Below are 16,168 nucleotides of genomic sequence, written 5' to 3' on the forward strand. Positions count from 1 at the left end.
CACTACACCACCGTGCTGTTAGTATGGCCACGACCCCGCTTATGTAGAGGAGCGGATGTGGGTGTGGCCAGGCGGATGGGTGTGTACATGTGAAGAAAATTATTCAGTATTAGATTGATAAGGGATAGGGTTCCACTAGAGTGCAGAGCGTAAGCTATACGATATATAACAATTTGTTTCAGTGTGTTTCTGTTTCAGTGTGAAAAAGGTCTTTCCAGTTAGCAACTGGTTTCTAGGTTAGGACCCTAGCGTGTGGTCATGTTTCTAGGTTAGGACCCTAGCGTGTGGTCATGTGTCTAGGTTAGGACCCTAGCGTGTGGTCATGTGTCTAGGTTAGGACCCTAGCGTGTGTGTTTCTAGGTTAGGACCCTAGCGTGTGGTCATGTTTCTAGGTTAGGACCCTAGCGTGTGTGTTTCTAGGTTAGGACCCTAGCGTGTGGTCATGTTTCTAGGTTAGGACCCTAGCGTGTGTCATGTTTCTAGGTTAGGACCCTAGCGTGTGGTGGTCATGTTTCTAGGTTAGGACCCTAGCGTGTGTCATGTTTCTAGGTTAGGACCCTAGCGTGTGTCATGTTTCTAGGTTAGGACCCTAGCGTGTGTGTTTCTAGGTTAGGACCCTAGCATGTGGTCATGTTTCTAGGTTAGGACCCTAGCGTGTGTGTTTCTAGGTTAGGACCCTAGCGTGTGTCATGTTTCTAGGTTAGGACCCTAGCGTGTGGTTATGTCTCTAGGTTAGGACCCTAGCGTGTGGTGGTCATGTTTCTAGGTTAGGACCCTAGCATGCGGTCATGTTTCTAGGTTAGGACCCTAGCGTGTGTCATGTTTCTAGGTTAGGACCCTAGCGTGTGTCATGTTTCTAGGTTAGGACCCTAGCGTGTGGTGGTCATGTTTCTAGGTTAGGACCCTAGCGTGTGTCATGTTTCTAGGTTAGGACCCTAGCGTGTGTCATGTTTCTAGGTTAGGACCCTAGCGTGTGGTCATGTATCTAGGTTAGGACCCTAGCGTGTGGTCATGTCTCTAGGTTAGGACCCTAGCGTGTGGTCGTGTTTCTAGGTTAGGACCCTAGCGTGTATCATGTTTCTAGGTTAGGACCCTAGCGTGTGGTCATGTCTCTAGGTTAGGACCCTAGCGTGTGGTCGTGTTTCTAGGTTAGGACCCTAGCGTGTGTCATGTTTCTAGGTTAGGACCCTAGCGTGTGTCATGTTTCTAGGTTAGGACCCTAGCGTGTGGTCATGTATCTAGGTTAGGACCCTAGCGTGTGGTCATGTCTCTAGGTTAGGACCCTAGCGTGTGGTCGTGTTTCTAGGTTAGGACCCTAGCGTGTATCATGTTTCTAGGTTAGGACCCTAGCGTGTGGTCATGTCTCTAGGTTAGGACCCTAGCGTGTGGTCGTGTTTCTAGGTTAGGACCCTAGCGTGTATCATGTTTCTAGGTTAGGACCCTAGCGTGTGGTCATGTCTCTAGGTTAGGACCCTAGCGTGTGGTCATGTCTCTAGGTTAGGACCCTAGCGTGTGTGTTTCTAGGTTAGGACCCTAGCATGTGGTCGTGTTTCTAGGTTAGGACCCTAGCGTGTGTCATGTTTCTAGGTTAGGACCCTAGCGTGTGGTCATGTCTCTAGGTTAGGACCCTAGCGTGTGTCATGTTTCTAGGTTAGGACCCTAGCGTGTGTCATGTTTCTAGGTTAGGACCCTAGCGTGTGTCATGTTTCTAGGTTAGGACCCTAGCGTGTGTCATGTTTCTAGGTTAGGACCCTAGCGTGTGTCATGTTTCTAGGTTAGGACCCTAGCGTGTGGTCATGTCTCTAGGTTAGGACCCTAGCGTGTGTCATGTTTCTAGGTTAGGACCCTAGCGTGTGGTCATGTTTCTAGGTTAGGACCCTAGCGTGTGTCATGTTTCTAGGTTAGGACCCTAGCGTGTGGTCATGTCTCTAGGTTAGGACCCTAGCGTGTGTCATGTTTCTAGGTTAGGACCCTAGCGTGTGTCATGTTTCTAGGTTAGGACCCTAGCGTGTGTCATGTCTCTAGTTTAGGACCCTAGCATGTGGTCATGTCTCTAGGTTAGGACCCTAGCGTGTGTCATGTTTCTAGGTTAGGACCCTAGCGTGTGTCATGTCTCTAGGTTAGGACCCTAGCGTGTGTCATGTCTCTAGGTTAGGACCCTAGCGTGTGGTCATGTGTCTAGGTTAGGACCCTAGCGTGTGGTCATGTCTCTAGGTTAGGACCCTAGCGTGTGGTCATGTCTCTAGGTTAGGACCCTAGCGTGTGGTCATGTCTCTAGGTTAGGACCCTAGCGTGTGGTCATGTCTCTAGGTTAGGACCCTAGCGTGTGGTCATGTCTCTAGGTTAGGACCCTAGCGTGTGTCATGTTTCTAGGTTAGGACCCTAGCGTGTGTCATGTTTCTAGGTTAGGACCCTAGCGTGTGTCATGTCTCTAGGTTAGGACCCTAGCGTGTGTCATGTTTCTAGGTTAGGACCCTAGCGTGTGTCATGTTTCTAGGTTAGGACCCTAGCGTGTGGTCATGTATCTAGGTTAGGACCCTAGCGTGTGGTCATGTCTCTAGGTTAGGACCCTAGCGTGTGGTCGTGTTTCTAGGTTAGGACCCTAGCGTGTATCATGTTTCTAGGTTAGGACCCTAGCGTGTGGTCATGTCTCTAGGTTAGGACCCTAGCATGTGGTCGTGTTTCTAGGTTAGGACCCTAGCGTGTGTCATGTTTCTAGGTTAGGACCCTAGCGTGTGGTCATGTCTCTAGGTTAGGACCCTAGCATGTGGTCGTGTTTCTAGGTTAGGACCCTAGCGTGTGTCATGTCTCTAGGTTAGGACCCTAGCGTGTGTCATGTTTCTAGGTTAGGACCCTAGCGTGTGTCATGTTTCTAGGTTAGGACCCTAGCGTGTGTCATGTTTCTAGGTTAGGACCCTAGCGTGTCATGTTTCTAGGTTAGGACCCTAGCGTGTGTCATGTTTCTAGGTTAGGACCCTAGCGTGTGGTCATGTCTCTAGGTTAGGACCCTAGCGTGTGTCATGTTTCTAGATTAGGTCCCTAGCGTGTGGTCATGTTTCTAGGTTAGGACCCTAGCGTGTGTCATGTTTCTAGGTTAGGACCCTAGCGTGTGTCATGTCTCTAGGTTAGGACCCTAGCGTGTGTCATGTCTCTAGTTTAGGACCCTAGCATGTGGTCATGTCTCTAGGTTAGGACCCTAGCGTGTGTCATGTTTCTAGGTTAGGACCCTAGCGTGTGTCATGTCTCTAGGTTAGGACCCTAGCGTGTGTCATGTCTCTAGGTTAGGACCCTAGCGTGTGGTCATGTGTCTAGGTTAGGACCCTAGCGTGTGGTCATGTCTCTAGGTTAGGACCCTAGCGTGTGTCATGTTTCTAGGTTAGGACCCTAGCGTGTGGTCATGTTTCTAGGTTAGGACCCTAGCGTGTGGTCATGTCTCTAGGTTAGGACCCTAGCGTGTGGTCATGTCTCTAGGTTAGGACCCTAGCGTGTGTCATGTTTCTAGTTTAGGTCCCTAGCGTGTGGTGGTCATGTTTCTAGGTTAGGACCCTAGCATGTGGTCATGTCTCTAGGTTAGGACCCTAGCGTGTGGTCATGTTTCTAGGTTAGGACCCTAGCGTGTGTCATGTTTCTAGGTTAGGACCCTAGCGTGTGTCATGTCTCTAGGTTAGGACCCTAGCGTGTGTCATGTCTCTAGGTTAGGACCCTAGCGTGTGGTCATGTTTCTAGGTTAGGACCCTAGCGTGTGGTCATGTTTCTAGGTTAGGACCCTAGCGTGTGGTCATGTTTCTAGGTTAGGACCCTAGCGTGTGTCATGTTTCTAGGTTAGGACCCTAGCGTGTGGTCATGTTTCTAGGTTAGGACCCTAGCGTGTGGTCATGTTTCTAGGTTAGGACCCTAGCGTGTGGTCGTGTTTCTAGGTTAGGACCCTAGCGTGTGGTCATGTTTCTAGGTTAGGACCCTAGCGTGTGGTCATGTTTCTAGGTTAGGACCCTAGCGTGTGTCATGTTTCTAGGTTAGGACCCTAGCATGTGTCATGTCTCTAGGTTAGGACCCTAGCATGTGTCATGTCTCTAGGTTAGGACCCTAGCGTGTGGTCATGTTTCTAGGTTAGGACCCTAGCGTGTGGTCATGTTTCTAGGTTAGGACCCTAGCGTGTGGTCGTGTTTCTAGGTTAGGACCCTAGCGTGTGGTCATGTTTCTAGGTTAGGACCCTAGCGTGTGGTCATGTTTCTAGGTTAGGACCCTAGCGTGTGTCATGTCTCTAGGTTAGGACCCTAGCATGTGTCATGTCTCTAGGTTAGGACCCTAGCGTGTGGTCATGTTTCTAGGTTAGGACCCTAGCGTGTCATGTTTCTAGGTTAGGACCCTAGCGTGTGTCATGTTTCTAGGTTAGGACCCTAGCATGTGTCATGTTTCTAGGTTAGGACCCTAGCGTGTGTCATGTTTCTAGGTTAGGACCCTAGCGTGTGGTCATGTTTCTAGGTTAGGACCCTAGCGTGTGGTCATGTTTCTAGGTTAGGACCCTAGCGTGTGTCATGTCTCTAGGTTAGGACCCTAGCGTGTGGTCATGTTTCTAGGTTAGGACCCTAGCGTGTGTCATGTTTCTAGGTTAGGACCCTAGCGTGTGTTTCTAGGTTAGGACCCTAGCATGTAGTCATGTCTCTAGGTTAGGACCCTAGCGTGTGTCATGTCTCTAGGTTAGGACCCTAGCGTGTGTCATGTTTCTAGTTTAGGACCCTAGCGTGTGTCATTTTTCTAGGTTAGGACCCTAGCATGTAGTCATGTCTCTAGGTTAGGACCCTAGCGTGTGTCATGTTTCTAGGTTAGGACCCTAGCGTGTGTCATGTTTCTAGGTTAGGACCCTAGCGTGTGTCATGTTTCTAGGTTAGGACCCTAGTCATGTTTCTAGGTTAGGACCCTAGCGTGTGGTCATGTTTCTAGGTTAGGACCCTAGCGTGTGTCATGTTTCTAGGTTAGGACCCTAGCGTGTGTCATGTTTCTAGGTTAGGACCCTAGTCATGTTTCTAGGTTAGGACCCTAGCGTGTGGTCATGTTTCTAGGTTAGGACCCTAGCGTGTGTCATGTTTCTAGGTTAGGACCCTAGCGTGTGTCATGTTTCTAGATTAGGACCCTAGTGTGTGTCATGTTTCTGGGTTAGGACCCTAGCGTGTGGTCATGTTTCTAGGTTAGGACCCTAGCGTGTGGTCATGTTTCTAGGTTAGGACCCTAGCATGTGTCATGTTTCTAGGTTAGGACCCTAGCGTGTGGTCATGTCTCTAGGTTAGGACCCTAGCGTGTGTCATGTTTCTAGGTTAGGACCCTAGCGTGTGTCATGTTTCTAGGTTAGGACCCTAGCGTGTGTCATGTGTCTAGGTTAGGACCCTAGCGTGTGGTCATGTCTCTAGGTTAGGACCCTAGCGTGTGTCATGTTTCTAGGTTAGGACCCTAGCGTGTGTCATGTTTCTGGGTTAGGACCCTAGCGTGTGTCATGTTTCTAGGTTAGGACCCTAGCGTGTGTCATGTTTCTAGGTTAGGACCCTAGCGTGTGTCATGTTTCTAGGTTAGGACCCTAGCGTGTGGTCATGTTTCTAGGTTAGGACCCTAGCGTGTGTCATGTTTCTAGGTTAGGACCCTAGCATGTGGTCATGTTTCTAGGTTAGGACCCTAGCGTGTGTCATGTCTCTAGGTTAGGACCCTAGCGTGTGGTCATGTTTCTAGGTTAGGACCCTAGCGTGTGTCATGTTTCTAGGTTAGGACCCTAGCGTGTGGTCATGTTTCTAGGTTAGGACCCTAGCGTGTGGTCATGTCTCTAGGTTAGGACCCTAGCATGTGGTCATGTTTCTAGGTTAGGACCCTAGCGTGTGTCATGTCTCTAGGTTAGGACCCTAGCGTGTGTCATGTTTCTAGGTTAGGACCCTAGCGTGTGGTCATGTCTCTAGGTTAGGACCCTAGCGTGTGGTCATGTCTCTAGGTTAGGACCCTAGCGTGTGTCATGTTTCTAGGTTAGGACCCTAGCGTGTGGTCATGTTTCTAGGTTAGGACCCTAGCGTGTGTTCATGTTTCTAGGTTAGGACCCTAGCGTGTGGTCATGTTTTTAGGTTAGGACCCTAGCGTGTGTCATGTTTCTAGGTTAGGACCCTAGCGTGTGGTTATGTCTCTAGGTTAGGACCCTAGCGTGTGGTGGTCATGTTTCTAGGTTAGGACCCTGGCGTGTGTCATGTTTCTAGGTTAGGACCCTAGCGTGTGTCATGTTTCTAGGTTAGGACCCTAGCATGCGGTCATGTTTCTAGGTTAGGACCCTAGCGTGTGTCATGTTTCTAGGTTAGGACCCTAGCGTGTGTCATGTTTCTAGGTTAGGACCCTAGCGTGTGTCATGTTTCTAGGTTAGGACCCTAGCGTGTGTCATGTTTCTAGGTTAGGACCCTAGCGTGTGTCATGTTTCTAGGTTAGGACCCTAGCGTGTGTCATGTTTCTAGGTTAGGACCCTAGCGTGTGGTCATGTTTCTAGGTTAGGACCCTAGCGTGTGTCATGTTTCTAGGTTAGGACCCTAGCGTGTGTCATGTTTCTAGGTTAGGACCCTAGCGTGTGTCATGTTTCTAGGTTAGGACCCTAGCGTGTGTCATGTTTCTAGGTTAGGACCCTAGCGTGTGGTCATGTTTCTAGGTTAGGACCCTAGCGTGTGTCATGTCTCTAGGTTAGGACCCTAGCATGTGTCATGTCTCTAGGTTAGGACCCTAGCGTGTGGTCATGTTTCTAGGTTAGGACCCTAGCGTGTGGTCATGTTTCTAGGTTAGGACCCTAGCGTGTGGTCATGTTTCTAGGTTAGGACCCTAGCGTGTGTCATGTTTCTAGGTTAGGACCCTAGCGTGTGGTCATGTTTCTACGTTAGGACCCTAGCGTGTGGTCATGTTTCTAGGTTAGGACCCTAGCGTGTGGTCATGTCTCTAGGTTAGGACCCTAGCGTGTGGTCATGTTTCTAGGTTAGGACCCTAGCGTGTGGTCATGTTTCTAGGTTAGGACCCTAGTCATGTTTCTAGTTTAGGACCCTAGCGTGTGGTCATGTTTCTAGGTTAGGACCCTAGCATGTTTCTAGTTTAGGACCCTAGCGTGTGGTCATGTTTCTAGGTTAGGACCCTAGCGTGTGGTCATGTTTCTAGGTTAGGACCCTAGCGTGTGTCATGTTTCTAGGTTAGGACCCTAGCATGCGGGCCCCGCCAAGGCTTAAAAGTCTCAACATTGTACTGAGTAGATGACAGAGACGAGAGTTGCCTGTATCGCCCAGTCTCAACAGACCCAGGCTCTAAATCCAAATTGTACACATGCTTCTCAATGAATTATAATATCGAGGAAAAGTACATTTATTTCAGTAATTCAATAAAAAAAGTGAAAATCATATATTAAGGCTGTCAAATATATCGCGTTAATATCGCGTTAACTCCCGATTCTATTAATGCCACTAATTCTTTTAACTCAAGATTAACTAAAAAAAAAGATTTTTTTTTTTTTTTTTTTTTTTTTTACTAGACTTCACTCAGGTGTATTATTGATGCTCTCATTGATACTATGTTTGTTTCTGAAGTGTGTGTGTGTGTGTGTGTGTGTGTGTGTGTGTGTGTGTGTGTGTGTGTGTGTGTGTGTGTGTGTGTGTGTGTGTGTGTGTGTGTGTGTGTGTGTGTGTGTGTGTGTGTGTGTGTGTGTGAGATATATAGAGAGAGGGGGGTGAGAGAGATGAGGAAGGGGCAAAAGAGAAAAAGATCTGGGAGAGTGTGTGTGTGAGGGAGAGAGGGGGGTGTGTGATTACTCAGCCCTTGTGTGTGTGAATGTAACAAGTTCCTAACGTTTTCTTTCCCCTATTATTTCATGCACACTTTATTCATTGTTTTAAATTATTATTTTCTTTTAAGTAATTTTGTGCATCACTCTGTTTTGAATTTGATGCAAATTTGCAATGCATGAGGGTCATCCTTTTGTGTTAAATGGCTGCACAAAGCAAGCATTTGTTGACTCGCATGTTGATAAGAGTATTAAAACTTGGAACTTGAAAAAGATCTGTTTAAGGTAAAAAAAAATTAAAAATAAAGATGCGATTAATTTGCGATTAATCGCGAGTTAACTATGGACAATCATGCGATTAATCGAGTTAAATATTTTAATCGTTTGACAGCACTATATATTATATAGATTCATTACACACAGTGAAATATGTCAAGCCTTTATTTCTTAAAATGTTGATGATTATGGCTTACACAGCTAATGAAAGCCCGACATTCAGTATCTGAGAAGATTTGAATATTACATAAGACCAATGAAATAAAAATTATATATATTACAGAAATGTCGGCCTACTGAAAAGTATATGCACTCGATACTTGGTTTGGGCCCCTTTTGTATGAATCAGTGAGGCGTGGCCTGGAGGCCACCAATATATGTCCTCAATATTCTAATTTATTGAGATGCAACTGTATGTATGAATGAAAACATGTTAGGGTTTGTAACCGACCTCAAGCGCAACGGCACAGAGAGAGTTGTTTCAGAGTTAGCCAAAGCAAGGGCGTATTTATTTTCAGAGTTACAAGATTGAATTAAGTTGAGCAACCGAACAAACGGGGAATCTGGCATGTGAAGATTGTTGCGGCTCTGCAGATTCTCCCAGTAGGTGGTGGTGAGGAATTAGCTTGTGACGTCTGAATCCGCTCTGCAGATCCTCCCAGCTTTCACTCCCGGTGGAAACGGAGAGAGAGAGAAATCTGAGTTAGCCCAGCGCACAACAGAAACAGAGAGGTGACTGATCCAATAAATATCCAAGTGACTTGATCTTCGGTGTACCACACACAGTTAGCAGAGTCCAGAGAAAAAACAATACGGTAATCCAAAGTGTAAATCCAACACAAAAAATAGGTGAGAACAGTATAAACAAAAACGGGATCTCTTCGGTGTTTCACAAACACACAAAAAACTGGTGATCCAAAAAGAACTGTTTCCAAAAACTCACCAGAGCGCAACGCGTAAAGCAGGCAGATAACGAGGCGCAGCTCCGAACGGGAAATCAGGTTCTCCACAGGGATTCTTCACGAAAGTCCTGGAGAGCAACAGACAGGGAACAGCGACGGGGAAGACAGGCAAATGCAGGAATTATTCAAAACGATCCAACATCGATAGTAGGGGAATCAGGGTATATAAAGCCACAGGGCGCTGATTACAAGCTGTGACAGCTGCGGGATGAAATTGATCATTGCTCCAGAAGCGTGTGGTGGGGAGAGCACCAATCAACACGGCACTTTACAGGAACGGAGCGTGTGGCGGGGAATGCAATTAATCAACAAAGTACCTTAAAGGAACGGAGCGTGTGGGTGGGGAGCGGACCAAACCTCACAAAACATTTATTTAAAATGGACACCACAGCTACATTGGACCAGCCACAGTGGACAGAACAGGTGTGTTGTTTTGCGTGTTTATAGCACAAGTGCTAGTTTTCAACACTAGTCCATTGAGGCTTTTCTAAAAGATATAATAAAATTAACAGAATTAAAATCACAAATCAGAACAAATATTTTCCAGAGCAAGGGTCCATGATCAAAACAACAAAACCAGTCCGCGTCTACATAATGTGAGCACTGCTGCTTTGATTTCAGCCATACCTTGAATCCTCTGCTGAAGACGTTGGCATTGGACTCCAGTTTTAAGCCAGTAGGCAGAGAGTTCCATAAGTTTGCCCCGTTAACAGAGAAGGCTGACTGTCCAAACGAACTCTTGCACATGTATCAACAGAGGTGATACACACTCGTACAACAAACATATTTGTCAAGTTTGGTGCAAAGTGGTCTGTGTACAGGACCTCTTTGAAGTCTGATGTCAGTAGATTTCACGACTCCCGGTTGCGTGTAGCTTTTCTCCAACGCGTCCGTGTTTCCGGGTTCCCGTTTTGCGCTCTGATTGGACAGGTCATGTGACATGTGCGCCAATCGTGGGACGGCAAGTTCTGCGCCTATTTCCGGGTCGAACAGCCTGCAAACTACCTAACGCCTAGTTTATCACTGGTTAAGCTTAGGCGACTCTTTCAAAGTTGGTTAAGGTTAGAGTTTGGAATCAGGGCAGGCGTTCTATCGCCATGCTCTAAGACAAACTCTAACCTTAACCAACTTCGAAAGAGCGCCTAAGCTTAACCAGTGTAAAAACTTGCGGTCCCACAATTGGGCGTACATGTCACATGACCTGGCCAATCAGAGACGCGGAAACACGAACGCGTTGGAGAAAGGCTTCAAGCCTCCCGGTTCCATCCAGGCTGACTGGTCGACCAATCTTGAGAGATTATCTAAATCTTACTCAAGTAAATATCAGAGTATCTGGCTAAAAGCACTCTTGAGTAAAAGTCCAAAAGTTTCTACTTTTAAATGTAATTAAGTACTAAAAAGTAGAAGTTACAACTTTTTTTCTGACTGTCTATTCTTCTGATAGCAGGTGTTTAATCAAAGATCCCCGCTTTCTAGTCTTGCACAAGGACCAATCAGCATGGGTATGGGCGGGTTCATTTTCCATTGATGGGGATTTGATTGGCTGTTTTTAAATAAAGTGCATCCGCAGGATTAATAACGTTAACGTTAGTTTGGCCAGAGAAACAAATATACTAATTAAAATTGTTCGACCTGCGAGATTTGTACTTTGTACTTTGTAGGTCTGCATTTTAAATGTAAGGAGTAAGGTCATTACTCCTTAGGTTCTTTATTCCTTCGGTACCAGGCAGACAGGGTTATAGTCAGAATATACAGGAATGTGCGGCTTGGGCGAGCAGGAGCGCTGGCTTGAGATCCACAGGGCCGTCCAGGCGGGCGGTGTGTCGAGAGACAGCGTAGGCCGGCAGCCGGTGGTCCTGGGCACAGGGAGAACAGAGGTCAGAGCAAGGCAGGCATAGACAGAGCAGCAAGGTTGGGTACGTCAGAGTAGATATCGGAGTTGGTGATGAGCGGATGACTCTCAGCTGCGCCGATTGCTGCCAGGTGACAGCGTGAGAACACTGGGGTCGGAAGCTGCCCATATACTACACTCCCTCCCGCTCACTCCGCTCATCCAACTTAGCCCTTCTGAGCACACCACACTACACACCACACCACACTACACCACACCACACCACACTACACACCACACTACCGCCTTAAATCCACAGAAAACGAATCATTCTCCTCCGCTGCTGCCCGACTCTGGAATCAACTCCCATCACACATCAAAGAAGCCCCATCTGTAGAAACATTTAAGAGCCACCTCAAAACCCACCTGTTCAAACTTGCATACCCACACTCCTGACCCCCCAACCCCTGCATCACTTACATTTTCACATCTGTACAGACCTATACTTTAGTATTATTATTTATTTAAAAATGTTCTCCGTCTTGTCTCTAAGTTGTCTCCCTCTCTCTGTATTATCCCCACTGTGTCATCATTGTCAAAGTCCATGTACTGTGTTTGTCCCTGTACTGTGTTTGTCTGTCTGTATGCTATAATGCCATGTATGTAAAGCGCTTTGAGATTCCTAATGTAAGGCGCTATATAAAATAAATTAATTATTATTATTATATAAGGGCGTGGAAGCAGGGGGAGAGAGAGAGAGGCTCTGGCCGTGATTGTGACATAAATGTAATTGAGTAAAAGTACAAGTATACAAACCTAATAATAATACCTGAGTAAAGTACAAATTCCCCAAAACAGTACTTAAGTATTGTAACAAAGTACAATTACTCAAGTACTTTACACCCCCTGAAAGTCATGGAATGCAGCCGTGCAGCTGGAGACGAAACTGTCCGATTAACACAGCAGGCGGTTGGAATGTAACGGCCCCCCCCCACACACACACACACACACACACACACACACACACCCTGCCGCAAACACACACTCTGAGAGACAGAGACAACCCCCGGAGGTCTAGGGGTGAAGGGTCGCAGAAACCAGGGGACCAGGGAACCAAGGGGGTTGATCCCTCAATCCAGGCAACAGGCCAGAACTCGACCTGTGCCTGGAGCACTGTGGACTAGACAGGCGCAGTGGGTATCCGTATCCAGAGACCCAGGGAATTGAACCGCAGATTCGGAATCACGGTCCCAGGAAAACAAAGCTACGACTTCACTTGAGGAGGAGCTAATGTTATCGTGGGGCATCAAACTAGAACCCCCTCCACGCCGCTAAGGGGCAGCGAAAAGAATCCTAGCCTGGAGTCGACCTTCGTAAGCTGTGTAGTTGTTCCCCCCACAACCGACACACCTGGCGCCCGCGTCGCAAAAAACATCACCCGCCCAGAGAGGCCGTCAGCCCTCACACGGCCGATCACCTCCCAAGCAAAGTGTCCAGCTGCAGAGCCGGAGGCAATGCCGGCAGGGATTGCTCAGCGACGCAAGCCCCTAATGCGAAGCGCCGGTGGAGGTCAGAATGATCATCATCTTCTAGACACTCCGGTGGCGAAGACATTATCGCCGTATTTCCTCGAAAAATTGTGAGAGAGTAAAACAAAGATATAATGTCAACGCAGCTCCTTTTCTCCAAACGTAACTCCTTTCCAATAACTATTTCAGCACTAATCTAAAGTGGTGTATACAGTCACTTTTCGGTGGTGAAAATAGGGAAGGAGCTGTTAGTGTGGCCACGACCCCACTTATGTAGAGGAGCGGATGTGGGTGTGGCCAGGCGGATGGGTGTGTACATGTGGAGAAAAATTATTCAGTGCTAGATTGGATAAAGGGATAGTTCCACTAGAGTGCAGAGCGTAGGCTATACGATAATATAACTGGGGCTTTAACCCTTTCACTACCAAACTACAGACTGTTAACCCTTTACTATCGCACTACAGACGGTTAACCAAATGACACCAAATGACACCAAATGAGACCAAATGACACCTTTACAGGGGTCTCTGTTACAGTACGATAAAAAACATACGATAAAACGATAAAAACATTTGTCAAGTGGTAAACATAGTTTCCAAGTGGTGCAAATTGTTGACAAGTGTTCATGAGTAACTTCCTGTTTCTCATGCATTCATCCAAAGCACGACCATGGAAATGGAAACGGAACTCAAGACATTTCGATTCCTCATTGTTGGAAAATGACGTTATCCCTTATCGACGAAACCTTACTTGGTCCCAAGAAGAGGGTCTCGTGTATTATTGGGTTAGGACATTTACTGTACATTGGAGGGGGTTGGGTTAGGACATTTACAGGGGCCAGTGTTATTGTCCTTTTTAGGTTCCTAGTAGTTGGATGTCTGGCAGCAGTCCCTGCCCACTGTTGTGGAGCCTGATGGCCGCTGGTATGAAGGACTGGCCGAGGCCGTTAGTTGAGTGTCGGGGGGGTATGAGTCTGTGACTGAACGTGCTTCTCATCTTGACTAGCTCGTCGTAGAGGGGGTGGTAGGGGTTCTCCATGATAGCAGCCAGCTTCCTTCTCATCCTCCTCTCTGCCATCACCTCTAGTCTGACCAGCTCCCACCACGGAAAGGGTTAGGACCTGGATGTGTTGTTTATCATAGATGGAATGTTCATGACGTTCTGGGACCTCCTTGAAAACGAGATGGTTCATCTCAAGGGGTTATTCCTAATAAAGAATTTATGTTGCATAAAAAAAATAAAGAAATCCTAATGTGTGCCAGTGGCTCAGGAGGTAGAGCGGTCGTCTGGTAATCGGAAGGTTCCCGGTTCGATTCCCGGTCCTCCTGGGCAGCGTGTCGAAGTGTCCTTGAGCAAGACACTTAAAAATAACATGATTACAGACACCTGTCTCACCCTCTCTCCAGACACCTGTCTCACCCTCTCTACAGACACCTGTCTCACCCTCTCTACAGACACCTGTCTCACCCTCTCTACAGACACCTGTCTCACCCTCTCTACAGACACCTGTCTCACCCTCTCTACAGACACCTGTCTCACCCTCTCTACAGACACCTGTCTCACCCTCTCTACAGACACCTGTCTCACCCTCTCTACAGACACCTGTCTAACCCTCTCTCCTGGCTCACCCTCTCTACAGACACCTGTCTCACCCTCTCTCCTGGCTCACCCTCTCTACAGACACCTGTCTCACCCTCTCTACAGACACCTGTCTAACCCTCTCTCCTGGCTCACCCTTTCTACAGACACCTGTCTCACCCTCTCTCCAGACACCTGTATCACCCTCTCTCCTGGCTCACCCTCTCTACAGACACCTGTCTCACCCTCTCTACAGACACCTGTCTCACCCTCTCTACAGACACCTGTCTCACCCTCTCTACAGACACCTGTCTAACCTTCTCTCCTGTCTCACCCTCTCTACAGACACCTGTCTAACCCTCTCTACAGACACCTGTCTCACCCTCTCTACAGACACCTGTCTAACCCTCTCTCCTGGCTCACCCTCTCTCCAGACACCTGTCTCACCCTCTCTCCTGGCTCACCCTCTCTACAGACACCTGTCTCACCCTCTCTCCTGTCTCACCCTCTCTCCTGTCTCACCCTCTCTCCAGACACCTGTCTCACCCTCTCTCCTGTCTCACCCTCTCTCCAGACACCTGTCTCGCCCTCTCTCCTGTCTTACCCTCTCTACAGACACCTGTCTCGCCCTCTCTCCTGTCTTACCCTCTCTCCAGACACCTGTCTCACCCTCTCTCCAGACACCTGTCTCACCCTCTCTCCTGTCTCTCTCCAGTTCACCCTGGCCACAGATGCGTTCCAGCTGGGATACACAGAAGATGGCCACTGTAAGGGAGAGGTGGATCGCTCCCTGCTGCAGCCACAGCGCCTGGTCTGGGACATCCCTGTAGAGGTACAGCTAGACTCCACCCTGTAGAGGTACAGCTAGACTCCACCCTGTAGAGGTACAGCTAGACTCCACCCCTGTAGAGGTACAGCTAGACTCCACCCCTGTAGAGGTACAGCTAGACTACATCCTGTAGAGGTACAGCTAGACTACATCCTGTAGAGGTACAGCTAGACTCCACCCCTGTAGAGGTACAGCTAGACTACATCCCTGTAGAGGTACAGCTAGACTCCACCCTGTAGAGGTACAGCTAGACTACATCCTGTAGAGGTACAGCTAGACTCCATCCTGTAGAGGTACAGCTAGACTACATCCTGCAGAGGTACAGCTAGACTACATCGTGTAGAGGTACAGCTAGACTCCACCCTGTAGAGGTACAGCTAGACTACATCCTGTAGAGGTACAGCTAGACTCCACCCTGTAGAGGTACAGCTAGACTCCACCCTGTAGAGGTACAGCTAGACTACACCCTGTAGAGGTACAGCTAGACTACATCCTGTAGAGGTACAGCTAGACTCCACCCTGTAGAGGTACAGCTAGACTACATCCTGTAGAGGTACAGCTAGACTCCACCCTGTAGAGGTACAGCTAGACTCCACCCCTGTAGAGGTACAGCTAGACTCCACCCTGTAGAGGTACAGCTAGACTCCACCCCTGTAGAGGTACAGCTAGACTACATCCCTGTAGAGGTACAGCTAGACTCCACCCCTGTAGAGGTACAGCTAGACTACATCCTGTAGAGGTACAGCTAGACTCCACCCTGTAGAGGTACAGCTAGACTCCACCCCTGTAGAGGTACAGCTAGACTCCACCCTGTAGAGGTACAGCTAGACTCCACCCCGGTAGAGGTACAGCTAGACTACATCCCTGTAGAGGTACAGCTAGACTACATCCCTGTAGAGGTACAGCTAGACTCCACCCTGTAGAGGTACAGCTAGACTACATCCTGTAGAGGTACAGCTAGACTACATCCTGTAGAGGTACAGCTAGACTCCACCCTGTAGAGGTACAGCTAGACTCCACCCTGTAGAGGTACAGCTAGACTCCATCCTGTAGAGGTACAGCTAGACTACATCCCTGTAGAGGTACAGCTAGACTCCACCCTGTAGAGGTACAGCTAGACTCCATCCTGTAGAGGTACAGCTAGACTACATCCTGTAGAGGTACAGCTAGACTACATCCTGTAGAGGTACAGCTAGACTACATCCTGTAGAGGTACAGCTAGACTCCACCCTGTAGAGGTACAGCTAGACTCCACCCTGTAGAGGTACAGCTAGACTCCACCCCTGTAGAGGTACAGCTAGACTACATCCTGTAGAGGTACAGCTAGACTACATCCTGTAGAGGTACAGCTAGACTGCATCCTGTAGAGGTACAGCTAGACTCCACCCT

General features: G+C 48.1%; 1 protein-coding gene across 1 annotated transcript in view; it reads left to right on the top strand.

Annotated features, from left to right (window-relative positions):
- Positions 1-16,168, top strand: part of LOC311240727 (carnitine O-palmitoyltransferase 1, liver isoform-like) — a gene marked incomplete at its 3' end in the record, with an annotated part of 221,994 nt that overhangs the window by 128,516 nt on the left and 77,310 nt on the right. Inside the window, exon 13 of the mRNA XM_084329300.1 lies at positions 14,666-14,782. Within this exon, the coding sequence (XP_084185426.1) occupies positions 14,666-14,782 (117 nt within the window). The remainder of the gene's footprint in view (positions 1-14,665; positions 14,783-16,168) is intronic.

This window comes from Notolepis coatsorum, assembly GCF_963971535.1.
Source record: "Notolepis coatsorum genome assembly, chromosome: 14".
NCBI lineage: Eukaryota > Metazoa > Chordata > Actinopteri > Aulopiformes > Paralepididae > Notolepis > Notolepis coatsorum.